Below are 27,942 nucleotides of genomic sequence, written 5' to 3' on the forward strand. Positions count from 1 at the left end.
ATGGCAAGAAGAGGTGTAAATAATAATACAATGGGGGCTCTCAAAGGCACAGAGAAGGCATCTGGGCCAAGAAGGAGCACAATTCTTGGATCCACAGACATGCATGCATTCCACTGCCACTTGATGATCATGGTTCTGTGGGCAGTCCAGCCATGCCCTGGTTTCTATCCTCTGAAAAATTTGAAGCTTGGAGACAGGGCAGATGAGCCACAGTTCATTTATGATGGGACTATGGGACAATGTCTGGGGACAATGTCTGGAAAGAGGTTCTGGCTTTGAGGGACGGACGGGTGGGGGCAAGTATGGGCGGAAGCTGATCACTAAAACTGACCCTTATAGTCATTTTGTACAAGGCGCCAAGGGGCAGAGAGAGGTGTAGAGCTGTCCTACACTCAGGTGCTTTATGATTCAGGGGGCAGAGTGGAGGGGACTCAGAACTGGCATATCTTACTTCAGAAGACTCAGCAGGGGTGATTTTTATCAGTACTAGGCTTTAGCCAGAACATATGCCGATTTGGTTTTTAAATTAGCTGGGTTAAGAAGCACCCAAGGCTCTTGTGGCAGACATGAACCATCTCCCTCAAATGTTCCCCAATTCCCAGCACTCATCCTCCACCTGCCAGCTCAGGCGCAGGACTGCTGTCTTACGAAAACCCTGCCAGGGGATATGAGGAGCACCGAGAAGGGAAAAAGGCCACACCAAATCTTCTCCAAATCCCAGACAATTACACCATTTCCCCTGAATTGGGCTGCCGTTGGACTGTATGGGAGCAGCTGCTCTTGGTTGAAGCAGGTCTTTGGTAAAAGAGAGAAGCCTGAGCTGGATCATAATAAAGAGAAGTGTACGTGAATATGCACCTCTGAGAACCTTCCTTAAATTCCTCCCTTGGGGCTTTTCCTTTGGAAGAGGATGGTCGGCGCGGGGGCGGGGGGGGGGGGCGGTGAGGGGGTGGGATGGGGGGGTGGGGGGGCTGGGATGGGGGGGTGGGGGGGGCTGGGATGGGGGGGTGGGGGGGCTGGGATGGGGCGGGGGTGGAGTCCTATTGACCAACCCAGCTGTGTGCTGGGGCAATTGTGATCATCTCTCTGGCCAGGTTTCACTAATTCTCTTTTAGTGTTGCTTTGTGCCTTCCCGAGCCTCGAAGGCTCAGGGAGCGTGGGGCTGAGATAGAACCTCTGTGTGGGCTTGATACACTGGGCCAAGGGAATGAGAGCTGGGATGGATGTCATTTCTCAGTGGGGAAGGAATTCCCCTGAAATGCAGGAAGAACCAGGAGGGAGCAAGAGCGTGTGGACTATAGGGCCCTCCTCCCCGCTCCGGGCAGCCCCTACCTACAAGGCTGTGACGCTGGAAACGATTTTGGTGCCTGAGGCATCCACTTCAGACTTAGTGACCCCATCCTGGGCCTCTTTGTCCATGGCCAAGTTATTGAATGCCTCAGGGGACTTGACCGGCTCGTCCTTCACCTCCTCCAGGTCTTCGCAGCACTTGCTGCAACGGCAGCACTTGGAGCAGCCACACAGCCCACAGCAGACGCGGCAGCAGACCCGGCAGCAGCAGCAGCAGCGCCTCTGGAAGCAGCTGGTGAGGGAGGTGATGAGCTTGTCCCAGGGCTCCAGGGAGCGCATCCAAAAGGGCAGGAAGTCCCAGCTTCGGAGCTTCTGCGGCAAGGAGCCAGGGCAGAAGGACTGCAGGATCTTGAGGACCACCACCAGTAAGATCACAAGGACGATGGGCGACGCCACGCCCACCAGCACTGGCCAGCCAATCAGGGAGAGGCCAAACACCGCCAGAGGGATCAGGAAGAAGAAGATGATCAAGTAGACGATGGCGAACCAGCGGTACTTAGATGAGATGTTGCCCAGCCCTTTGGCCAGGCGGATGGGCAGGCGAGTGAACGGGATTGGGTACCACAGGATGATGCCTGAGATGTTGAAGAAAAAGTGGCACAAGGCAATCTGAAAAGCAAGGGGTTGGAGAGGTGAACGGGTCTGCCGCACGGCGGGGTCGGAGAGAAGAGGGCGTCATCTAGAAGTGGAGTCATGGGTCTTCCTCACCTTCGTAGCTCAGCCCAGAGTGGGAGGGATTACATTAGCTGAGGGCCTAATACATTTGTGTGTCGCGGAAAGGGGGGGCGGGGAAGGACGGGGGAGGGGAGGAGGGGGGAGCGGACGCGGGGGGGTGGGGGCGGGGGGCGGTGGGTTGGGCGAGGTGGGGAGGGGAAGGCAAGGGAAGTGACCGCCTGAATCACAGTTTAATTTTCAGGGCCTGAAGTTTCCATTAGGCAAAATCTAACAATGAACTTTGAGAAATTGAGGCACTATGAGGTTAAGCTATTTTCCTCAAGTCACACAGATGGGAGATGGAATTCAAACCCAGATAGCCTGGCCCCAGAGGCCACACACTTTGTACTTTCCTATTGGAAAAGACTGATGCTGGGAGGGATTGGGGGCAGGAGGAGAAGGGGACAACCGAAGAAGAGATGGCTGGATGGCATCACTGACTCGATGGACGTGAGTCTGAGTGAACTCCGGGAGTTGGTGATGGACAGGGAGGCCTGGCGTGCTGCGATTCATGGGGTCTCAAAGAGTCGGACACGACTGAGCAACTGAACTGAACTGAACTGATATGTTCCCACCAGGCACGGAGCATGATGTTAGGGGCTTTGGACCAGCCCTATCCGATGCATTAGTCACTATCCACTGAGGTGTGGCATAAGTGTAAAATTCCTGCTAGATTTCCAAGACTTAGCCCAAAACAGTTGTAAATGACTTTGCTGGTAGTCCAGTGGTTAAGAATCCACCGGCCAATGCAGGGGACATGGGTTCGATCCCTGATCCAGGAAGATTCCACATGCTATGGAGCGACTAAGTAAGCCTGTGCACAACAATTACTGAGGCCGAGCTCCACAACAAGGGAAGCTACCACAATGAGAAGCCCACTCAAGGCAACAAAGATAGCTCCCACTCACTGCAACTAGATAAAGCCCACGTGCAATAACAAGACCCAGTGCAGCCAAAAGCAAATTAATAAATGGGTTAATAAATTAATTTTTTATAAAGAAATATAAAATCTCATCATTTTTAATATCAATTACACATTGAAATGATAATGGTTCAATCAAACACATTATTAAAATTAATCTCCCTGTTCCTTTTTGACTTTTAAAACTGCAGTACTAAAAGTTTCAGATTTCATGAGTGATTCACATATTCTATGCTCATTCTATACTTCTATCGACAGCATGGCTTTAGACAGAGCCTCATCAGATCTTTAAAATAATCCTACTGAGCTAGAGATTATGGTTCCCGTTCTTCAGATGAGGGAATTGATGCTCAAAGGTTAGGTCACCTGTCCAACGGCACTGGGTGTGTAACTGGGGGACAGTGATTCAGACATCAAAGGTCATCTTGCCCAAGGTCACCTAGCTGATCCAGGCAAGGCAGATACCCCTGATTCTTCTCAATGCCAGGCTTAGGACACAAGTGACCTCCCATTGTCCAAGACGAGGGCAAGGAGACAGAAAGTGGTATCTATGTTTCCGGAATACCCTTTCCTCCTCCAGCAAAACAGCCACCTCACCTTTGTTTAAACAACCTCTGGGGATGGGAGTCTGGCTACCACTCTAGGGAGTAGTTGTTCCACCACTCTAGGGAGTGGCCTTTGGTTGTTCTCATATCTGTCTCCCTGAGGCATCTCCACATCACAGTTTTGGACACAACAGAGAAAAGCTTGACTTGGTTTCTTGTTTAGAAACCATGTGCTTACAAGAACATGGGTGGGTTTGGATCCCTCCCAGAGCCCCTGTCCCATGAAGCATTTCCTTACCTGGAGTGAGCTTCTCAAAGTACTGCCTGGGCTGGCTAAGGCGGCCAAGATGGCGGTGGTGGTGGTGCCAATGTTGGCACCTAGCGTTAGTGGATATGCTCTTTGAATGGATATCACACCGATACCTGGGGGGATGAAAATACAAAGCCTGTGGCATCAGCCCCAGAGGATGGCAGGAGATGGTAACAGAAGACAGAGGGAGACCCAGGTGAGAAACTCACCGATCAGTGGGGTCATAGCAGACGTGAACACAGAGCTGCTCTGAACGATGAAGGTCATGCCTGCCCCCACAAGGATGGCCAGGTAGCCAGTCACCCAGCTAAAGGGGTAAGGGAAATCTGGAAGACAGAGGATAAGAGATGTATCACAATCCTTCTGGAAAAGGCATGGATTGGGAGGCCCAGCTGGCATCTCCCTAGGACCCAGGCAGCACAACTGGGCCAGAGGTTTGTGTTGTGTAAACTCCTCTGCACACCCACACTGAAGTCTGAAGCTGCAAATTGGATTTTTTAGCATTCTTTCACCTTGCATTTTCGAACGGTGGAAGCAAGGATGTGTTGCCAAGACAAAAACACATATTCACTGGAGTTCTGAATGCTGAACCCATCTGTTATGCATGGAATGTTTGTGTCATTTCCCCCACCCCAAATCCAAGTGTTGAAACCCTAACCCCTAATGTAATTGTATTAGGAAGTGAGGCCTTTGAGAGATGACTAGGTCATGAGGTTGGAGTCCTCAAGAGTGGATTAGTGCCCTTATAGAAGGGAGAGCTTGTCCACGTGAGGACTTGGTGAAAAGGCAGCCATCTATAAACCAGGAAGTGGGTCCTCACCAGAACCCAACTGTGCTGGCGCCCTGACCTTGGACCTCCCAGTCTCCAAGACTGTGTGAAATAAATTGCTGTTGTTTAAACCATCCAGTCTATGAGAATTTGTTACAGTGGTTGGACTAAGTGAAGTTGCTCAGTTGTGTCCGACTCTTTGCGACCCCATGGACTTTAGCCTACCAGGCTCCTCTGTCCGTGTGATTCTCCAGGCAAGCGTACTGGAGTGGGTTGCCATTTCCTTCTCCAGGGGATCTTCTCAACCCAGGGATCAAACCCAGGTCTCCGCATTGCAGGCGGACACTTTACCCTCTGAGCCACACTAAGATGTCACCCAAATACCAACAAAGCACTCTGAGCATTCAGGCTCTAGCTTTCCTCCTGTCTTGGTCTCCCAGTGCTTCATACCCTCCACTTTTGTTTCCACTTAAAGGAGCACTGAGTATGTGAAGCAGCTTGGAAGCCCCAGAGACCCTATTCTTGGCACCACCAGTCCAGGACCATGCCCCGCATAGCCAGCAAGCACCCAGAGAAGAGTCGCTCAGCTCACCCTCATGACAACCTCGGGAGGTAGACATCCTCAGCCCCATTTCACAGGCAGAGTTCATGGGGTGTGTTTTCATTGGCCAGGATGCCATTCTCAGCAATAGAGTCTCACTGGCTGTATTTATCCAGAACCACATTTTCTTCCCCAAGAGCTGAAGGGATATAAGGGTCGCAGTGGACTTCTGCAACCCTTTATTACCTAAGGGATCCTGACAGACTCAGTAAAGTCCTGGGCAAACAGGGAACCTGGTAGGAAGGAAGGCCTAACTCACAGCAATTTGAACTTAAGCTGGCTCTTTCTCAAGACCTTGCAAACAAGTGCTCCCCAGGCTCCACTCAAAACACTAAGGAGGATTTCGAAGGCAAGTGGCATTGTAACTTTCACAGCTTCTCAGAGCCAAGACAGAAACTCCATGTAGAGGCTGTTGCTAGAAGAGAATCAACAGGAGCTTCCCTATGGGGGAGGGGCACAGTGATGCCACCCCTAAAAGGTCCAGAATGAGAGGCAGCAAGCTTACCAGTGTTGATTGTCTTCTTGATGACAGCAGCCACCTGCCCCCTGAGCACAGAGCCCAGGAGCTTGACAATTAGGATCAGGCAGGTACAGAGGATCAGCAGGGAGGTGATCAGCAGGATGGTGCCAACAATAGCATCTGAGAGGTTGAAATTCACGAAGATGTGCTGGCCTGGAAAGACCATAGACAGCCCTTGTTAGGAGGGCATGGAGCCCCGGGCGGCCACAGATTGTTATTTTTTCCCCAACATCCTTCTGTCTCAAAGTAACAGGATCTTGGTTGTCAGCTTGATACAGGGCAGCCCAGAATAAAGACCACTCTTTCAAGCCTCCCTTGCAGGTAAGTATAACTCTGAAGTTATGTTTAGGCCAATGGGATCTCATGAGGGTGAAGATGTAGCAAAATCCAGGGGCAGGCCTCCAACTCCATTCTTCTGCCTCTAAATCCCATTCCGTATTTTACTCATGATAATGAGGATACCTACAAGTATTCAAGGAGCCAAGTTGGGGCAGGAAGGGCAAGTCAGAGTGGGAGCAATTGTTATAAATTGTTATAAAACTGCTAGTGTTTTTTTCTTTTTTAAAATCCCTGTGTGTCTCCATGATGATTCCAGAAAAAACATGGTTATTTTAATGGATGTACAACAGCTACAGTACAGGAGGTGATACATTCACATGATTCTGTGAGGTAAACCACAGCTGGAGTAGAGTAAGGTATACGGCTCGGAATTAATGTGGGGATGCTGGAGAGGCGGAGAGGCAGAGAGATGCAAATGGGCACATAAGGAATACATAATTAGAAGAACTAGCATCAGGGCCATAAAAGAGTCCAGAGGCAACAGTATAGCTTCTTAAAGAATTGGAGCATCAGTGCTCCAACTGGAGCAGTAAGCTCACTGCTTTGTTCAGTGCCCCAGTGCCTCAAATGGGGCCTACTGTACAATAGGGACTCCTGACTCAAGGGTGATGGTATCTGTTCTGTATATGCCCCCTAACCTTCAAATCAGGCTGTCATCTCCCTACAGTTACTGCCAAAGAGATACCAAAGCCCGTGGAGGGAGTGCTCTGGAATCTGTTGATGAGTTCTGAGTTGGTCTGGAACGGTCAGAAGAACTGAGTTTCAGGTCCTAGCTCTTCCCCTTACAGGGGGACCTTGAGCCTGCCCCCCTGTCCCCAAGCCTTAGTTTCTTCTGACGTGAAAGTTCACAGCTCATCGTCCCATGTAGGATTGGTGTTCAGTGAATCTCACTGCCCTTCTTTCCTTCACTTACTGGGGCTCCACACAGATAGGAAATAACCATCATCACCCCAGACAGCCTGTCGTAATGGCTGATGCTCTGTGAGTTCCACTCACACTTGGCAATGTTCTCCTTGTAGGTCACGTTCTTGATGGTCCAGGTGTACAAACCATCCGTCCAACAGAGAGAAGGGGAGGTGCAGTTCTCAGGCGAGGGGACGGTGACATTTCTCTCAGTCTGGGTGGCAAACATGAGAAATACTATACATCGTCTACAACCCTCACTTCTGGTGGGGAATGGAGGGAAATTCGGGGCATCAGGGGAGACTCCATAGGTGTGGGGGCATGCTTTCACAAGTCCCTCTATAAATGGAAGCAAGGTGGCAGCCAGAGATAAGCCAGGAGACATGAATATAATTAGCCAGGAATAACACATCCATGATGTGGGCTGGTCCTGTCTGTCCTACAGCATGTTTGTCCATCTAGAAATCAACGACTTAAGGATTCTCACTGGCTAGTTTTGACTTTTCAGGAATTCTCGATTTTTCTTTCTCCCAACCTTTTATATGCCCAATCTGAAGGCAAGATCTTGCTTTATCCAGTACAGACAAAAGAGCTAACCCAGCCAGCAATATTCTTAGAAACTTACCACGTTGGTAAAAGTTTTGCACCAAATCTTGATCATACTTTTGTTTTGGACCGACTCATCATTCATTGCAATTTGGTTGAGAATACTTTTATCCAGCTGAAGAAAGCAATAGACAGAAGAGAGTCAGCCCATTGTCAAAACCGATGTGGGACAGAGGTTAAGCTGTTAAGAGGGGCTCTGAGGACATGAACCAGATTGCAGCGGTGAGCTGGGACTCACCCTATCTGCACTCTCAGGGCAGAGCATAGCACCTTGATGTCAGTGGGTGCTCAATAAATGAAGGACTGGTATGAACAACGGACCTGTATCTAGGAAGCATGCAGTAGAATATTCATTAGATAATCAAATAAGAGGAAAAAAAAATGAAAGTAAAAGTGAATGAGCAAGGTCCAAGCTGGCCCCTTCTCCCCAAGGCAACATCTACAAAGCCTTCTTTCATTTATTTCAACAATATGGACAGACTCTAGTGAGCAGAGGGATAAGATGGGAGGAAAGGCAGTAAACTCTTCCTCTCTGGCTGTGAGTAGGATGTGACTTTAATCAGTGAGCCCAGGGGTGCTGAGGTCAGAGGTGGGAACGAAGTGTCCAATGGAGAGTCCTTGAGTCTCAAGAAGCACTCACTACCACCCACCACTCCCACACTAATAAAGATGATACACGTGTGCTGAAGTCACAGAGATAATAAATGACGATTACTCAGCTTCCCTGGTGGCTCAGAGGTTAAAGCATCTGCCTGCAATGTGGGAGACCTGAGTTCCATCCCTGGGTTGGGAAGATCCCCTGGAGAAGGAAATGGCAACCCACTCCAGTATTCTTGCCTGGAGAATCCCATGGACGGAGGAGCCTAGTGGGCTACAGTCCACAGGGTTGCAAAGAGTCGGACACGACTGAGCTATCACTTCACTTCACTCCGGGAGAAGGGGATGGCAGAGGATGAGATGGTTAGATAGTATCACCAACTCAACAAACATGAATTTGAGCAAACTCCAGGAGATAGTGAAGGACGGGGGAGCCTGGTGTGCTGCAGTCCATGGGGTCACAAAAAGTCTGACATGACTGAGCAACTGAACAACAAGAACTCCATCCCATCTGGTGTTCCTGAAGTTCTGCCTCCCTTGGTTTTTTTCAGAGGCAGCTAAAGGGCAGTGATTACAGACCCTCATCCATCTCTTCCATCCCATTTACCTCTCTGCAGGAAGCCAGATTACCTGGATAATGAGCTTTGTGAAGGGATCTGTGATAACTTTCAGAAGTTCTGGGGCTTCCTCTCCATTCTTGAAGTGGAAGCTGTCCACTATTAGGTTGGTCAGGCGCTCCAGGTAACCGGTGGCGGCCTCCAGAGGCAAGAGCACCAGCACGGACAGCCAGTTGAAGAAGTCATGGACAGTGGCCCCTGCAAAGGCCCTGCAGGAGGAGAACCCCACCCCGAGACAGACCAGTCATCGAGTGGCTGGGTACCATCTAGGCAGGTCATCACTTGTATTATCTGCCAGGTGTCACCTCCCTATATGTATATAGGTATACAATCTCACTTTTCTTCTTACAGCAATCCCCAAAGTGAGTGGTATTAATACTACCCTCCCCCCACCCCACCGCCATTCATCAGATGAAGAAATTGAGGACCAGCAAACAGAGGAACTGAAGATCACTGCAGCAGTGCTGGGTCCAGGGATCTCGTCTCCTACTGCCTGGCAGAACATTTCCCACCAGATTAGACAGGAGACAGTTTGCTCTGTGTGGGGGAAAGGGAACTATCAATAGAGGTTATTTTGGCTGCAAGTATTAATTCAGCAAGGGGCTGTTTGAAAAAACGTCATCAGGACTACTTCTGAATCATGCATCCTGAACACAATCTTCCTTTAGAAATTTGCAATTTGTTTGCAAGTACAAATTTTTACTTATGCTTCCTGGAGAGGGTGATTTAAGACATTTTCATACACTGCTGACTCAAAGTGTTACAAATATTTCTTTGTAGTTTGGAAAACTGTTAAAAAAGCCTTATAGGTGTTTGATATAGTTGTTGTTGTTTCAGGAATCTATCCAGGAAAAAATGACCAGAAAAGAATAATACACATCTCCAAAGATGTTATTGAAAGCAATCTATTTAAATATCTCAGAAGTGGGTGAGCTAGATCAATTATATTCTATGTGTACGCACTTTCATCTTTATATATCCAGAGGTAAAAATTAGTGTAACAGTGAAAGGAACCCAGAATTTCTAATAAGAAAACCTGGACTGAGTCCCAGCTATGCCCCTCAGCGAAGTTACTTAACCTCTTTGTGCTTCTATATTTAATAAAATAGTGCATAGAAAAGTCTACTCAGTTTCTTAAGATCAAATTAGCAAACGCCCTGGGTGATACGTATTATAATTTAGACCTCAGAACATCTTATCGCGGACCAGGAGTTCAGCTATGGTTGACAGAAACTGAATGGGGGACATCTGGTGCCCGCCAGTGCACCCGCGGACGAGGGATGGTGTTTGCTGACCACCCCCAGCAGCCTGTTTAGTGTCACCTTCTGATGTGATAGTTGCAGTATAGTTGGTGTACAATATTATATAAGCCGCAGGTCAATGCAGCGACTCACAATTTTAAAAGGTTTTATTCCATTTATGGTTATTAGAAAATATTGGCTCTATGTCCTGTAGCGTATTTTATACCTAATAGTGCGTACCTCTTATTTCCCTACTCCTATCTTACTCATCCCCCTTTCATCTCTCGAATGGTAACCACTAGTTTGTTCTCATATCTGTGAGTCTGCTTCTTTCTTGTTTTATTCATTAGTTTGTTGTATTTTTTAGATTATACATATCAGTGATATCATGCAATTTTTGTCTTTCCCTGTATGACTTATTTCACTTAATATAATGCCCTCCAAGTTCATCCATATTGCTTCAAATGACAAAAATCTGTTCTTTTTTGTGGCTGAGTAGCAGTATTCCATTGTATGTGTACGTGTGTGTGTGTGTGTGTGTAGATGGATCACGTCTTTCATTCGTCTGTTGATGGACACTTAGGTTGCTTCCATATCCTGGCAATTCTAAATAATGCTGTTATGATCATTGGGGGTGCATTGTACCTTTTCAAATTGGTGTTTTTGGCTTTGTTGGATGGGGACTATTTCACTATTGTAACAAGCTCCGGAAAAACCCATAACCAGTCAGAAGAGAGGCTGGGAATTGTGTTTAATGGAAGCTTTAGGAAGTTATAATTATTTCCAAGTGAGATAGTAAATGCTATTCTACCTGGCCTTGTTTTAACCATGCCACAGGTCAAGCTTCTGGCTAAAACTTGTATTCAGGCAGCCCTGACTAGGTGCCAGGCACCTTGCTAAGTATTTATCTATATGAATGTGTTAATTTCTTTAGGCAACATGGAAGTTGATAGATTCTGTTATCCAAGCTCTGCAAGTCAGGGAACTGAGTTACCAACTGATAAGTATGTGATCCCAGCCTCCAGCCCTACTTCATTGTAGCTACTTCTAAGAGGTCCAGGGATAACAAACATGCTCTCTTGTCAACGACAGTTAGGAAAACTTGGCCAACCCCTATATGGGCCTGGTGGTGGCCAAGGCTGACTCCAAGCCTCCTACCTTCTGAACTCTTTCCGGTCTCCTGCCTGCATGAGCGCCACGATGGTGTTGGTAATTGAAGTCCCAATGTTGGCTCCCATGATAATGGGAATGGCAGCATTCACGGGCAGCACTGGAGGGTGGAAAAGAGTAAGTTAGCAAGTTAGTAAAGTTGAGGAAGGCATCTTGGCCGTGTTCCTGATGTGGCCCAAGGCAAACTGACCTCATGCAGGCTGGTAATCCCCTAAAGCACCAGGTCTTAATCTCTTTAGGGTCTGCACCCCACTGTGAATCTGAACAAAACTTGGGCATCTCACTATAGAAATAGGCACGTATGCCAAAGAAGGAAATAAAAAATTTCAGCACTTAATTGCAGGGAATTCAGAGACTCCACAAAACCCTCCTGTTTAAAAGTTTCAGTTTAAAAGTTCCATTCTAAATCCCTCTGTCCCCCCATTCCAGATGGCAGGGTAGCATAAAGGAGACCAGGAAACAATGTATAAGGACTTACGTATTTTTATGGAAAATTTATGGCAATATCTTTTTCTCACAAAATTAATACATTGCCATACATTCTAATGTATAAAAGTATAAAAGTACATATAAAAGTATATGTTATAAAAGTATTAAGAAGTATAAAAAATATAAGTTATAAAAGTATAAAAATGCTTTGCAGAAGTAAAGAATATTTTTCTAATTTGGTCCTTGAAAAGTTGTTCTACTAAATTTTAGATAAAAATACTGGTTTGGGTTGAAAATTAACCAGTTCAAACTGGCTCCCCTCAAAGGGTCTGTCTCAACATAGCCAGGGCAAAGGTTGAGTGGGTTCAAGTTTGTAACGTCAGGTCCCCAAGCTCAGATGCCCCAAGGCCAACATGTGCTGTGATTACATGAAGCCCTGAGAGCAATGATGGGCATGTTCTAAATTTATGTGGTTCAATATGACAGCCATTAACCACATGTGATCCCTTGAAATACATCTTGCCGCTGAGCAGCTGAACTTAAGGTTAAATGAAACAGCCACATGTAGCTAGTGGCTACTAGACTAGACAACACAGTTCAAGAGAATTCGGAACTGAGTCTTCAAGCATTGGGGCTCAGCCCTGGGAAGGGAAAGAGGAGGCTGCCCACAGTCTAAGCAGAGCACATCATAATTGGACAAGTTAGGAAGGTAATGGCAACAGGCCTGGACATATTCAGAGTAAATCCCAGCCTCCCCAGCTGAACAGGGAAATGCCTGAAATGTATCTGGGCTCACAGGTGCCTGGACTCACGTGAGGAGGCCACCATGCTGACGACGATGGACGTGGAGGTGCTGGAACTCTGCACCAGGACCGTCACCAGCACCCCAATCACCATCCCCGCCAAGGGATTAGACATGATGGAGTTGTTGTTGAAGAATTTCCCAGCTACCTTTCCTGAAAAACAAACCCATAACCATGTGATGGACGTTAGGTGGGCGCTGAGTGACCAGCCTCAAGTTACTGGCCGGTGGCTGTAGGTGCCAGCCAGCAGACTTGCTGGTGGTATCTCAGGCATCTTGCTTCTTCAGGCTTCTCCCCAGTGCTGCTCTAATCTCCCCCACCCCTGTTCCTCTTGTCCCTTCACCCTGTACCTTCCTATCTACTTCAACCACTTTCATCAGCAAGCCCTCCTCTAGTCCTCTACGATCGCGAATCTGGCCTCAGCTCTGTACTTCATTTGATGAATGCCAGTGCATCTCCTGATGGCCTCATTCTGGTCAGGGATGTATTCCCAACTCACAAGATTTATCCATGTAGATCATCTCATTCTTCTCTACCCAACCCCTTCGATTCAAGCCCCTAGCCCCAGCCCATAACCGAACACCAGGAGCATCACTTGAGAGTGTGCTCTGAGACCATCAATCCATCCCCCCAATTAATGTTTAAAAGAAGACTGAGAGTGGGGAGTGGAATGCCTTGTCTGAGAGACAGCAAGGCCCCTTGCTGATGCTGCGTGGGATAGAGGCAGATCAGAGTGGCATTCAGCAAGTCAGTCTGCCCCTCAAACTCCCCCAGTTCTGCTAGACCACAAAGATGAGTTCTCAAGAACAGAACCAAGGGATACAGAAACCTACGGTCTTCCATGTTACCAGATCTCAGTTTGAATCCCACTATGCCAATTACAGGCTGTGAAACTCAGTGCTGGGTGACAACCTTCTAGAGCCTTAGCCCATTCCTCTGTAGGTAGGAAAGACTTTGGGAAGTAATGTTTAAGACAATGCCCCTACGTCAGTAGGCACTTAAAGGGCTGGCTCTTACTACTGTTGCCCATCGGGGATAGGCAGGTGACCAAGCATATAGTAATTTCACTTCTGGGTCCCCTCACCCCTCATTTCCACGCTCAGTCCTGGGAGGTGTTTAGGCAACTGCAGTGAAAGCAGATCCCCCAACAAGGGACCCCTGTCCTTCTCCAGCAAAGGACCAACTTTGATTTTTAGTAGTTGCTTTAGCCTAAGAACAGTCTTAGTCAATAGTCCCCTCAGGTGGGGAGGCACCAAGACAGCCAGAAACCCTCATGTAAGCCTTTAGGTCAAACAGCTTCCTGTCCAGGGATCACAGACAAACACAAGGAGCTGATGGCTTGCCCTTGGCATTGGCTCTGGCCTGGCCTAAGCCACTTCAGCCAGCCTATCATAACCTCTCATGGGCATTGGTTTTCTCTTCTGTAAAATGGGGGCATGACTTCAGATGATCTCAGGTGACTTCCATTTCTAGAACACTCGGGTAGACTGCAACTGCATGGGGCTTGCTGAGTTGTGACTTTCTGAAATAAATTCACCGAAAACACCACCCCCACCCCAGACCTTTGACCTCTTCCATCCATACCTCCAACCAGCTGGAAGGCACTGCTCAGGACATCCAAGGAGCACACGAAGAAGTAGAGAAACACCAGAAGTAAAATAAATTTCCCAATCCCTTGGAAGACGCAGAGAATCTTCCCTTTGGTGTCTCTCTCTGGAAGAGGGGAAAAGGCATGGCTGAAACACTGAGAAGTTTGACGATGAGCTCAGAACTCCCCCAGCTCCCCTCCTAGCCAGGCAGCTATAGTCTTAAATCTAGCAAGACCTAGCAATGGGATGCATTCATGGCTGGCTGTAGTTTTCAAAGTAATTACCACTTGAGTCCATTCAGTTGAAACCTGTGGTGAAATGGCTAAAGGATTGGGCTCTTGGGAGGAGGGGGTTGGTGAGGTCTGGGGCACACACGGGCAAGAGCAAGTGTCACTGATGAGCCACTTAAGAGCACTTGCCCCCTGCTAAGTGCGAGGTCAGAGATAAAGGCTTTTCTAAGCACCTTCAGAACCACACAGAATATTTTCAACAAAGTGGCTGCAAGGTAGCAATCACAGCCTCCATCTGGGGAGGGTCTGGGCCCTCGTATGTCCTGGAAGGCTACATCCTGGGCTGTCGCTTTCTGCACTCACTTTTAAAGTGGTTCTCACGTCCTCCCTCCCAGCTCTCCTCCCCTTCTACCTGACCTGCAGACTGACCTTACTGCCTGAACCAGAAGTGTGGCATCTGCTTGCATCCCTGCTGTTTTGTCTATGTAGACTGCCTTCTATAATCTCTCTTTGATGCCCATGTTGAGGTCTGGGGACCCCTCTTCCCCAACCCCCCGGGGTCTCAGAAATGGGGCCTCATCTATTTCCTGCTGCATCCACGGCACTGGGCAGTGCCTGGGACATGGTTCGGCACACAGTGGAGCTGCACAGGGTCTGGTCTGGTTATAACCTCGGTTCATTCGTTGAATGAATGAATGAAAGGATAAAAGATCCCCCAGTCATCACAGGAGGCTTGACTCTTAAAGCCAGGACCTTTGCTTAAACAATCGAAGGGAAACGATGACACCAAGGTGACAGTGTAAAGACCTGCCTCAGCTGCCCTCATTTACCTGACCACTTGATCCCCGTGTCCTTAAGCTCGGGCAGGTCCCAGGGGTCTTCCACTTCGGTGGGCTCCTCAATCAGTGTCGCAGTGGAATGAGATGGCACAAATTCTATCTTGGTGATAGGGGTGCCGGTGTCATCTGCCCAAACAAGCAGAGAGGCCATGAGGAATGAGGAACCAGGCCTGGGTCTCCTGGGGCCTTCCCAAGGGGGCCAGCCCAGGGCTGGAGGTGGGGCACTTACCTTTTTCAGTCTCCTTAGCTTTCTCAGGCTTGGCAGACTGCTCACCATCGGCCTTTACAGTGTATTTCTCTGAGGTAGGCTGGCCATTTTCCAACTCAGGCCAAGGAGCCATGGTCTGTGATAGAAAAACAGCTTAAAGAAGCAGCCACTGAAAGGAAGCCCACTCAGTTTCCACAAGAAGAGACAGTGGTTGCAAAGACTCATGCTTGTAAGTCCTAAGTGTGGACCCTTAAGCACCGTATTTCATGCCTCTGGAGGCCTCCCTCCCTCGCTCACCCAGGCTGTCACTAAACCAAACCACTGTTTTCTATGTTTCCATCCTAGCCTCAAATCCATACACCAGCCGAACCTCCTTTGGTTGCTCTGTCTGTCTTGGTCTGTCATGACTCTCTCCTTTAGTCAGAAAGGGAACACGAACCCATTCATCTTCATCAACTCGTGGTACCACTAAGCCCTCACGATCATCCAATGGGCTTCCCATCTGCTTCTCATGAAAGGACAAGCTCACCTGCACATCTGCAACAGGCCTCACCTAGTGGACTTATGGTCTGTCTTAATGCTCGTATACACTCTACCTGCTTTACCTGCTGCTGGGTCCTCTATGAGAAGCATGATATATTAGACCTGGTTCAAAGCCCACAGGTGCCACTTATCAGTGGGCATATGTTTAGGAGAGTCCCTTTAGGCCTCTGAGCCATCTATAAAATGGGGACAATGCTTCCTGCTTTGTGGGGTTATGAGATTAATGGTTGTGTCCAGAAAGTGCCTGGTAAATAGTAGCAATGATTACTAGGCTATGCTGCCTGGATTAACAACCCTTTGTCGGAACCACATTCTTCCCAGCCTCTGAGAGAGCCTTCCTCACAACCCATTTTCTCAACAAAGCCTTTCTCAGCTCCGTGGAGAGGAAACCTGACTCCCTACGTACTGGGACATCCTCTACTTGCAGTTCTTGTCCTGACACACGTCAGACAACGCAACCCAAAGGACTGGAATAAACAATTCACAGAAGAGGAAGTACAAGTGGCTCAAACACTTATTACAAAGTAAGAGTTTGGCCTCATTAATGACCCAAGATACGCAAAACAGTGAGGTAAGTTTCAACTATCAAATTAGCAAAAAATAAAAATTTAAGTATAATGTACCAATCTGGAGATGATCCAGTGAAATGAGCACTGCCGAAGTTCTGGAAAGAAGTTGGCAAATGTCTAAACCCCATACATATTTCATACATCTCTGACCCAGTAATTTCACCTGTAGGAATTAAAATCTAGGGACAGTTTTTTTTTTTTTTTTCTCAGAAAATCAAAAGTACTGCCTTGCTCTGATCACCTCTTTGGAGAGGGTTTCCCAGAACCTGGGTCTGTTTCCTTTCCCATTTTTCTTCAGTGGAAATCATTCCTGCCTGTCAGAATGGAAGCTCTACCAAAAAGGGGGCCTTTGTCTTGCTCATAACTGCATCCTCAAGGTCTATAACTCTGCCTGGGACGTTGACGAGGCCCAGTAAACATTGATTGATGGATGAATGTGATGCAAACCAAAATGCACTCTTATTTACAGGGTCAAAAATAAAAACCGGGAAACTATTGTATTAACTATGGGACATGCATGCAGCAAAGAGCATGCCATTATAAAGAACCAGCAAAACAAAGTAAATACAACCTCAGGAAAATGTTTTAGATAAATTGTGAATAGAAGGCATATTTATGCCTTCTATTCACAGCATGATCGTGAAAAGGATCCAGAAATGTTCCATGGGGTACACAAGGGGTGGTAGGATTGTCTGCGATTTTTATTTTCTTCAAGAGATGCAGCCCCATCCCCAAACTCACAGAAGTTAGGTGATTCAGGAGCACTTGTATGGTTACTGTCACTCATACTGATAAAGCCAGGAGTTAAAAGAAGCTGATTCTGTGAATTCCCATCATGAGAGGATTTCATGCCATTTGTTTAGCCCAAGGAACTTTCCCTGTGTGACTGTAGAGCATGGCACATACTCCTGTGATCAAAGCCAACATCCTGCAGTCACTGGCTTCCAGGAAGGCACAGACCAGGTCTTTCATTTCAGCTTCATAAGCACCCAGCACTGGGCCTGGCACCTAGGCTTCGTGTGCTTTCTGAACAGGATGCTGGGACCTGCCTAGCTAGCAAGAGCCAATAGCTGTGCTCAACCTCACCACCACCCATTCGGAGAAGTGTTGTTATTATTCTGCCATCATATGGCATCCCAAGATGAAAAACCTGCTTTATAGCACAGGGAGCTCAGCTCAGTGCTGTGTGGTGACCTAGAGGGGTGGGATGGGGTGGGGAAGGAGGTCCAAGACGGAGGGGACATATGTGTACAAATAGTTGATTCACTTGTTGTACAGCAGAAACTAACACAACATGGTAAAACAATCACATGTGCATTTCTGCTCAGTCGTGTCTGACTCCTTGTGACCCCATGGATTGTAGCCTGCAAGGCTCCTCTGTTGATGGAATTTTCCAGGCAAGAACACTGGAGTCAGTTGCCATTTCCTCCTCCAGGAGATCTTCTCAACCCAGGGATCAAACTCATATCTCCTGAATCTCTTGCATTGGCAGGCAGATTCTTTACTACTAAACCATCAGAGAAGCCCCAAAAGCAATTATACCCAATTAAAAAAAAGAAAAAGAAAAACTCAGGTACACGGAGACCTGTGACTTGCCTAAGGTCCCACACGGCAGAGCCTTGAACCCAGGTGAGTTTCCATCCAGTCTCCTGCAGTACAGCTGACCACCCTAGGTGGGGCAAAGCCCACTGCTCTCCAGGCCTGCTGATGGGGCACCTTCTGGGGTGTGCTGAGAGACAGCTACAAGGCTGGGCCTGGGCAGGGGAAGTGGGGTCAAGTTGGGTGGCTGGAGAGGAGAGACCACGGCTGATCTGGGAGAACTTCAACCTCAGCTCAAGGCTGCCACATCTGAAATGTCGGCTTGAAATGGCTCTGAGGTTAAAAAGAAAATACAGGGTTGGCTCTAGACTAGGTATTATACAGCACAGAGGTTTAGAACCAAACCCCAGCTCTGCCCCAGATACACTGCGACTTTGGGCAAGTCACTCGACTGCCCTGTGCGTCTGTTTCCCATACATAGAAATGTGGTTTATGTTTATAAACCACTGGGTTACTAGGCAGCTTCAATGAGTTAATTTCTGTACAGTAATCTGTTCAATAAATTGATCCTCTTAACCCCTCTTATCAGCTCTGCAAGGGGTTTGTGTTGTTCCCATTTTATAGATGAGAAAACCAAAGCACCCAGACAGATGAAGTCACTTGGCCCAAGGTCATAGGCATGATTTGAGAGTTTCTCTGACTCTAGAGTCCACTTGCTTGCCTCTCAATGACTATATGACCTGGAACTCTCCTGGAAGGAGTGAGTCATGCATTAATAGCATCAGAAGTGGTATCTATCTGATTAAAAGCCCAAATCTAGACAAATGGAAAAGATGCTTCCACACTCTAGTGGAAGTCAGCATCCCACTTACTGCACACAGAATCCAGAGAGGGGGCCTTCTCTGGTGGCTCAGAGGTAAAGAATCCACCTGCCAGTGTGAGAGATTGAGTTCAATTCCTGGTCCAGGAAGATCCCACATGCCTTAGAGCAATGAAGCCTGTGTACCGCAACTACTGAGCCTGTGCTCTAGAGCCTGGGACCCACAACTACTGAAGTCTGGGCACCTAGAACCCATGCTCCACAGCAAGAGAAGCCAATGCAATGAGAAGCCTGCACACCACAACTAGAGAGTAACACCAGCTCGCCACAACTAGAGAAAAGCCCACGCAGCAACAGAGACCCAACACGGCCAAAAACAGATGGAAAAAAAAAAGATTCCAGGGAGGAAATGAGTCTCCCACAGTCTCCAAGCATCTCCCACCCCAGATATCTGCACAAAAGCACGTAGCCTGCATCCGAACCACCTATCTCCACTGTTCATGGACCATTTACGTGTGTCAGCACTTAGACATCACCTTAACTTAAATCCAACTCATTTCCCCATCATTCCCAAAGTTCCCCTTGGTGGAACTTTGCTGTTTATGTGACTCCTGCCATCATCAGCCGAGAATCTCCAAGTCATCTCTGACAGCTCCCAAATCCAGCCAGCACCAGGACTGTGCATTTTACCTGGGAGCAACTTGGTTCCTGGCGTCTGGTTCCTTGGGGCCACCTCCTCATGCTGAGCCTCTGTATCTCCTGCCTAGAGGAACACAGCAGCCTGTTGAGCTGATTTGGGCCCCAGCCTCTCTGTACAGCTTCTTTCCCAACACACAGCTGTGATCGTGTGCACTCATCTCTTTATGGCTTGCTGCTCCCCAAATGATCCCTGGCCTTGGTCACACCAGCCTAAAACTGGGACCCTGAACCCTCTCCTCTGCTTCTGCCCAGGCACCCCCCCACCAACTAGAAGACCCTCCCCCTATCTTTCTCACCACCTCTTTAGGCTCAACCCAAGCCCTCTCTCTCCCTCCTCTGCCTGAGTTCCCTAGGCCTCTCTAGTCTTGCCCTTCTCTAAGCGTGTGTCCTACCCATGTGACTCATCTGGCACTCCATCACACACCACTGTGATATCTTTACTTGATTTCTGATAATAACAACTCCCATTTTAAAGAGTGACAAAGAGGTGCCAGGTGCTATGCTGGTGCTTGACACATATGTCACTCAAATCTTTAGGCAAAAAAGGCGTATGAACGTTGTGCTGCGCTCACTTGCTTCAGTCGTGTCTGACTCTGTGCGATCCTATGGATTGTAGCCTGCCAGTCTCCTCTGTCCATGGGATCCTCCAGACAAGAATACCAGAACGGGTTGCCAATGCCCTCCTCCAGGGGATTTTCCTGATCCAGGGATCGACTCGGTCACCTGCTTTGCAGGCGGATTCTTTACCACTGAGCCAAGGTTCACATTTCATCATGAACACTGTCATTTGCAAATGGGACAAATCTGTGATTCCAAGACATCCAAGCAACTTGCTCAAAGTCACCTAGTAGGTGAGTGATGGAGCCAGTTTTTAAACACAGCTCTACCTGTCAGGGAGGGTGGGCCCTGATCAAACATATCCTTGGTTGGGACATAGACATATCTTCAGAGAGCACTACTTTTACACACATAAAGAGGCAAGGGAATGTTAAATGACTTACATTATTACTGCTAAATGATGTATATTTGATTAACCCTATGAAGGATTATTGTGATGATCAAGTGTGTGATAGTTAAAAAGCCCCCAGAATGGTGCCAACATATTGTAAACTTGTGTGATTATCAATGATCATGCTAAAACAAGTATGGGCATATTATAGTATAGAACGCAAAATGTATATAGGGGCATTTTGAAGGGAAAAATTGGTAATTCTATCACCTCTCTTTCTCTTATAATCTGAATTCACCCTAGAGCTGTTCTTCTCTTATGCACATTTACACTGCCTTCCCAACTGGAATTTAAGCTTTGGAGAGCTGGAACCCTGTTACACGTTTTCTCCCAGAGCTCAGCAGACCACACATAGTAGGTACTGTACATCTGTGAATGGAGACGTCAACATCCAGGGTTTACTGAAGGAACACCCTAGATCCACACTGATCATGACCAGGAAACAAATCATGCCTGAATCTTATGAGTGCTTGCTCCTCATCACCATATGCAAGCCCGTTTGGCAAGATCTGTTGGATGGAGCAGCTGTCTCAAGAAGCTACAATCTGGATGTCATAGCAGCCCAGCTTGGGAAATTCTCATCAGCAGTAAGGTATTATTTAAACTCTTCCCAGTGACTGGATTTCTGACTAATCAGAATCATTTTCTTTTAAGGGGTGTACAAGGTATCTAGCAAATTCAGAACCACACACTTTCCATGGTCCGAAATACAAGTAATTCACAATAATAAAAGCAATGGAATGGGCAGACACTCATTTCCACTGAACTGGACAGAAGGGAGAGTAGCGTTTGGCCGCAAGGGATTCAACAAACTAGAGTGCCTTGAGTACTTCCTCTTCGTGAGGCCTGTGCTGGCTTCATTCCTCTCTGTGTCCTCATTTCCTATTAATCAGCATCACCAAGAAGCAAAGGCAACATTCTAATGGAAGTCTCTACTCTTCCTTCCTAGAAATCTTGCTTCCCCTACTCTAAGTTCAGACATCTGTCCCACACCCAAATCACCTTTCCAGACACATTCCTGATGAAGCAATCATTTTCCTACATCCAGTTCAGTAGTCCTCCTTGTCCTCGGCTTCTGAAGTTTCAACCAACCACGGATGGAAAACATTCAGGGGAAAAAATTATTCCAGGAAGTTCCAAAAAGCAAAAGCTGAATTTGCAGCACACAGGCAACTATTTCCATAGCGTTTACCTTGTATTTACACTGTTAGGTATTATAAAAATCTATCTAGAGATGATTTAAAGTATATGGGAGGATAGCATTGGCTATATACAATTACACTATTTTATACACTAGACTTTGCAGATCTCAAGATCTGTGGTAAGTCCTGGAACCAAACCCAGCAGACACCTGGGAACCGCTGTACTTCACTGTCCAGTACATTCATCTACTCCATCATCACTCACTGGGTGTTCACGCTGCTAGTCACTTGCAGGAAAGAAGAGAATGCGCAGGTCCACATACTGAAGCACTTCCCCCGGAGGGGTAGGCAGCCAGGAGTCATCTGACCCAGCCCAGAGCATTCTGAAGCTGCTGAACAGCCCCTCCTGTCCTCCCCACCCCACAGCTCAAGATGTTCTTCTTGGCACCTGGAAAGGGGGGAAATGCAGGCCACCAGGTACCCAACCACTGCACCTGGCAGTGTGGCTGCAGAGTCCCTATATCCATGGCCTTCCCAGTCACCAAAGCCTCAGCGCTCTGAGCAGGCTGACCCTGCAGACTCCAAGCAAAGGGGGACTTGGAGCAAACGCACCGTGATTAGCCCTGAGACTAGAGAGCTGTTCAGTCTGCTGCTATCATAGTGCCTGGCACACCACCCAGAAAGAGAACCATGCGGCAGGGGAGGCTCTGCAGAGCCCTGCCACTTACTGTGTGAGACTCTGAGCCTCAGTTTCATCTTTTCAAAAATTAGGGACAAGTGTCTCCCTCCCTAAATAGCTGTTATTAGACTAACTGATTAATGAATGTAGTTGAGGGCCCGAACAGCGTGCCTGGCAGAGTAAAGACTCAGCACTTTGTGAAATGAACTGCATCACAAACAACAAATAGACAAAACTCCACTTTGCCCCAGCCCATAAGATCTTCATCTCGGTGCACAGCTGAGTGAATATTTATGTGGCCGCTGAATTCAAAGGACGTAAGAAAAAAGGATCTAATATTTGTTTTGTGATGCGGGAGTGTTCTATATGATTTGTGACCTCATTAAATCTTAGGATAAGAGGAAACTGAGGCACAGAGAAATTGAGAAAGTCTCACAGTTACCCAAGGATCATGCTAAGTTGCTTCAGTCGTGTCCAACCCTTTGTGACCCCATGGACTGTAGCACGCCGGGCTCTTGTGTCCTTGGGATTCTCCAGGCATGAATAGTAGAGTGGGTTGCCGTGCCCTCCTCCAGGGTATCTTCCTGACCCAGGGATCAAACCTGCATTATGTCTCCTGCATTGGCAGGCAGGTACTTTACCACTAGCGCCACCTGGGAAGCCCAAGGATAGAGTCTAATTTGAAGCCAGGACTGCTGGTTCCAAAGCTAGATGGCCTTTCCACAGAACCCCACCAAGTGTCAAGGTGGAGGAAGGAGTTAGATATCCTCCAGGCCCCATCAGAGCAGTAAGGCACCTACCTTGGGTCCAGGCCTAGTGGGGCTCTGAAGGAGTCTGGGATAGCTAGTTGACTGACACCTCTGCAGGGGTCAGTCTTACCTAGTGATTCAGACAGCTGGAAATGTCAGTCAAGATACTCTAAGGGCAGGCTGCTGACTCCCCACAAAGGCTCAGGCATACTAAAGGCCTGGATTTGGCATATGTCTAAATTTTAGGAGGCTCAGCTAAGCAGGACAGTAGGCACTGAATGAGCCTGATAGAAGATGTAGACTGAATCTGAGGCCACTGCTCCCAGGGGTGTGGCAGACACTAGTGCCCAATTCCCCTGGGAAGTGCTTTGGCAGTCAGAGGGGCCCTTAGAGCTTGTGGTCCCCTCCAAAGGCTTTCTCCCATCCCCCTCCCTCTGATTCAGCTGTTCCCTCTCCCCACCTTCCCCCAAGGCTGTGCTCTCCTACTACCTGCCAGAAGCAGAGAAGGATTAAGTCATCCCTTTTGGCAATTTGGTGCTAATACCCAGAAAAATGTTTTTTATTGCCCAGGCACAAGATTAGTGACTCCGACCACACATCTGCTCCCTTGCCCCGACCCTGGGCTCCTCCCTACAATTGAGCTGGCTGTATTGATAACTTTTGGCTCAACTTCCTGCATCCACATGTGTATATGATGCCAAGAGGAACTCTTGAGGGATAAGGGGAAAAAAAAAAAAAAAAAAACTGCTCAGCCCTTCTCAGACCTGGGCAGTGGGGAAATGTAAGGCACCTGGCAGTCACCCAACTCCTATGCTTGGCATTGTTTAAGCCTCTCCAACCAGGACCTGTTCTGGGGCCACCTCCGCTCAGAACAGCAGTAGCTCAAGGCCATCTGAAGAAGTAGGGAGAGGAGGAAGGAGGCAAGGGGCATCGTCCTGCTGAGAGACCGAGACACACAGGCGTTTTCCCACCAGGCTGTGACCTCCACAAGCACACGGGGGTGACCCCAATCCCCAGCATGGCGGACAGTGTCTGCCAGCCAAATACTTCCAGAGAGTTTTGTGCCAAGCCCTGCAGTAAGCCCTGTTAACAAATTAATCTGTTTAGTCTCACAAGCACTTGATGTATTCCTGTCAATTTGCTTGAGGTGGCTCAGACAGTAAAGAATCTGCCTGCAATGTAGGAGACCCGGGCTTGATCCCTGGGTCAGGAAGATCCCCTGGAAAAGAAATGGCAACCCACTCCAGTATTCTTGCCTGGAGAATTTAATGGACAGAGGAGCCTGGTGGGCTATAGTCCATGGGATAGCAAAGAGTCAGACACAACTGAGTGACTAACACTTTTGACCTTAGTATCAATGCTATCCCCCATTCTACAGGAAAGGAAACTGAGGCTCAAAGAAATAATCACTTTAAGTCACACCAAGCCTGTAGAGACAATTCAAACTTGAGTATTTTGACTCCAGTGGTCTCAATATGCTTGAGGTACATTTTCTCATACTTTGAAAGAATGACCAAGAATTCAAAAATTCCCGAGAATGGTGGTTACTTTCCTTCAACTTCCACTAAACATCGCAAAAATAATCCCTGGAGGACAGAATGGTGGAGGAAGGTGTGAGAGACAAAGCAGCTCAGTTTTACCTCAATGAATGGCTTTTAGACTTTTGAAGGTATGAACTAACAGGATTTTTAAAAGACTTTTACACTATCACTTTAAACTAAGACCCTTTTAACCAAACCACACTTGCCCTCATCTGCACTTCCAGTTTGCATTTATTTTAAAATAAATCCTATAATTAACTTATAACCATATTTTTGCATTGTATGGGGGGGCGTTAAAAGAGCTAATTTATAAAAGATAAACATCTTAAAATGCATTGTCATCTTTTTGCCACCTTCTTTCCACACACTTTTGCACCTTTAAATTCACTAGAATTAATTCCACTAGGATGTCCTGATTACTCCCTGCTGATACTGCCTTTCTGTTCCCAGGGTGGAGCTGGGGGGAGGGCAGGACAAAGGCGGGGTGGAAGGTGGCTAAGAATTAAGTTTATTCCAAATCACTGATCCTGAGAAGCTATTGTCTTCATTAAAGTGAATTCAAGCAGTACATATGCCCACTTAGTGTCTAATAGCAATATACCAGACGTCCATCCTCCCAAAACCGGGAACTTGTTTTAATGAAATACTTGAGTTGACTTAGGGTGGATTTTGGTGGTGGCAGTTTAACATCGAGCCTTTACAAAGCATGCACTTCTGGCCACCAGTTCCCAAAGTTACAAAAATAGAGATCATTATCAGCTAACTGGCTGGCAGGGGCTAGAGAGTCAAACATGCCCAACAATCTGAAACAATGGTCACTGCCATGAGGTACAACTTTTTTAAAGAATACCCAACTCGGAACAGATTAGAGGGTTCCAGCCCAGGAGGAGAATGGTGTGGAGAAGAAAAAGTCCAACAGGGCTGGAGCAAGCAGAGTTAACCCAGATCTCATCATGAACCCAAATAGGGAGGAAGAGAGGATTCTAAGTGATGAAATCCACAAGCTGCCTCCATGAAATCAAGTTTGAGAAAGCTGCCTCTTCACTAAGGGAATAGGAGAGACACTCAACCTCAGTGCCAGCTACCCAGAGAATCTGAAGACTGAATTCACTCCACTCCACATGCCTCCCTCTTCCTGATCTGGAGATGTTTGATCTCCCCAACACAACTGCACCTTGCCCACATCTCCCTAGCCCCCCACCCCAGTACCTCTATCTCCAAAAACACTGGAAAACTGGGGGCTCCGTTCTCCCAAGACAAGTGGAAGGCTGGGCCCTTTGCTGATGCTGCCTGAGCTGATGGGACTAGCAGACCAGGACTGTGTCTTGCAGTCACTTTGGATAAATAACCCTGCAGACTAGAACAGCAGCATGTGGAAGTCACACTGCAGGAGGCACTGCATCACTGGACAGCCACCCAGAGCTGGAATTTTCGCAGTAAAGACAGCAGAAAAGACAGACCGTTTTGTTTCCCTTCTTGGAAAAAGTTGGGGGGGGGGGGGACTGAGGCCTTGGGGCTCACAGGGACCTGCCTCAGATCACACAGCTAGTTAGTGACCAAAAAGATAGCCTAGCTGTCCTGATTCCTATGTGGTAGGAATCCCCCCACATCTTTAATTTTAGAATCCCCAAGTATGCCACAACTAATAGTGTAGTCCCTGGAGTTGAAATAACAGCAACAGTAATGACATTAAAAAGAAAAAGAAAAATCTGAAAATGTGGAGAAAGTTACTTTCCCCCTCTTCTGTAGCTCAAAGACAGCCAACTTCCTTGAAATCAGGATCGAGGGAGATCTAAAAGAATTAAGTAAATTAAAAATGAATTAAGTTTCTTTCAAGAGGCAGGAGAGAGGAAGAAGCGCCCAGACCCCAGCGGCGGTACTCACTGGCGCTCTCTACGCAGGTAATGAACCGGAGCAGGCACCCAGGTGGAGCCCGGCGCTCTGGTATATATAGGGAAGGTGTTGCGCAAAAAGGCCGGCGGCAGTCATCACGCCCCTCGCACATTCCAGGACCGCCTGCTGCCGCCGCCGGGGCACTGCCTACCTGCCGGCTTAATGAGCCCATCGTGACCCAGCCGGCTATGCCGAGGAAAGAGGCGGCCGTGCTTGGGGGCGAGATCTCAGACGGCGCCCCCCCGCGCCGGATCCGCGGCGAATGCCCCAGCGCCCGGTAGGCAGGCGGCCCTTGCGCCCTGAGCCCCGGCCGTGCTGCCGCGCGCCCGCCCCGCCTTATCACCGGCCCCAGGATCCCAGCCAGGGAGGCCTAGCGGGGCTCCTCGTTTTCCCCAGGTTTCTCCTCCCCAAGAACCTGAATCGTCTAGTTTAGCTATTCCGAGACCGAAAAGGTCAGTGACGTTGAGACTTAAGTAGAAGCCAACTGGAAACTCAGGGACAAATCCTTCCAAAACAAAGCCAGGATTGTTTGGTCTTATCATGCTCGGAGATGCCTTCTGTCCTGGTAGCTTGGACAGACACTTGGCCAGCTGGAGCCTTGGATCTGCGAAAGGCTGAGAAAAACGCAGGGCTGCTCACCACCAGAACCTCCCACTTGCCTGTCCGGGCTTGGGCAAAACTTGACCCTTATTTCTTTTGCTCTGCCCTGTATTCCAGGTGTGGCCACATGTTTTTCCATCCTGGCTTTGAGAAGACCTGTCCCAGGGAGACCCCATCATGACGCTGATGGAAGTAACAGCCCAATTATGTGTGGAGCAAACGTTTCCCCCAGAAGGGCATCCCTGGTGGCTCAGACCATAGAGAATCTGACCGCAGTGCAGGAGACCTGGGTTCCATCTTGGTGGGGAAGATCCCCTGGAGGAGGAAATGGCAACCCATTCCAGTATTCTTCCCTGGAGAATCCCATGGCCAGAGAAGCCTGGCAGGCTACAGTCCATTGGGGCTGCAAAAAGTTGGTCACAACTGAGCGACTAACACTTTCACTTCCTTGGGGAAAGAGCAAGCTCCCTTTCCAGTGGAGGTTAGAGAGGTTAGCGGACATAGGATTCCTTAGAGTTGCTGAGCTGGGATCAAACTTGGGTTTTATTCCAATACCCAGGCCCTTTCCCTCTGTCAAATGGCCCTGGTTTTACAGCTGAGGAAAAGGCTTAGCAAGTTAATTTGTTGCTCAGCTGCCAGCAAATAGTGGAAGTGCCCCACTGAAACTAGGGTGGTTTTCTTTTCTGGCCATAAGGGGGAAAAACTCAGGAGTACTGCTTCCAGGAAACCAGAGCCAGGCTCTCTGGGGCTGAAAAGTTAGTTGGTCACTTACACTAACTCCTGCGTCCAACTGCCTGAGACCAGTGTCTTGTTTTGCCCCTTGCTTTTCCCCTGCCTTTGTCTGCTGTGTGTAAAAT

The 27,942-nt window shown here is 48.0% G+C and overlaps 1 protein-coding gene across 4 annotated transcripts; it reads right to left on the bottom strand.

Moving 5' to 3' along the window:
* Positions 1 to 1,208: 1,208 nt before the first annotated feature.
* Positions 1,209 to 26,614, bottom strand: SLC34A2 (solute carrier family 34 member 2). Of its 4 annotated transcripts, none has more exons than XM_006072625.4 (13): positions 26,477 to 26,614; positions 15,324 to 15,438; positions 15,086 to 15,220; positions 14,021 to 14,149; positions 12,446 to 12,589; positions 11,193 to 11,304; positions 8,807 to 9,002; positions 7,599 to 7,694; positions 7,067 to 7,187; positions 5,717 to 5,884; positions 4,051 to 4,167; positions 3,830 to 3,954; positions 1,209 to 1,959 (listed from the first exon to the last, which is right to left on the bottom strand). In XM_006072625.4, the coding sequence occupies exons 2-13, from the start codon at positions 15,433 to 15,435 to the stop codon at positions 1,333 to 1,335; spliced, it is 2,082 nt and encodes a 693-aa protein (XP_006072687.2). In that variant the 5' UTR covers positions 15,436 to 15,438; positions 26,477 to 26,614; the 3' UTR covers positions 1,209 to 1,332.
* Positions 26,615 to 27,942: the final 1,328 nt, after the last annotated feature.

Source organism: Bubalus bubalis, chromosome 7 (genome assembly GCF_019923935.1).
Source record: "Bubalus bubalis isolate 160015118507 breed Murrah chromosome 7, NDDB_SH_1, whole genome shotgun sequence".
Classification (NCBI taxonomy): Eukaryota; Metazoa; Chordata; class Mammalia; order Artiodactyla; family Bovidae; genus Bubalus; species Bubalus bubalis.

Bases quoted from the DNA above. Each gene is read 5' to 3' on its own strand.
- SLC34A2 (XM_006072625.4), bottom strand. From the start codon at position 15,435: ATGGCTCCTTGGCCTGAGTTGGAAAATGGCCAGCCTACCTCAGAGAAA. The intron at 14,150-15,085 runs GTAAATGAGGGC...CCCCTCTTCCAG, and splicing joins CACGGGGATCAAGTGGTCAG to AGAGAGACACCAAAGGGAAG. The intron at 7,188-7,598 runs GTAAGTTTCTAA...TTTGCCACCCAG, and splicing joins GCAAAACTTTTACCAACGTG to ACTGAGAGAAATGTCACCGT.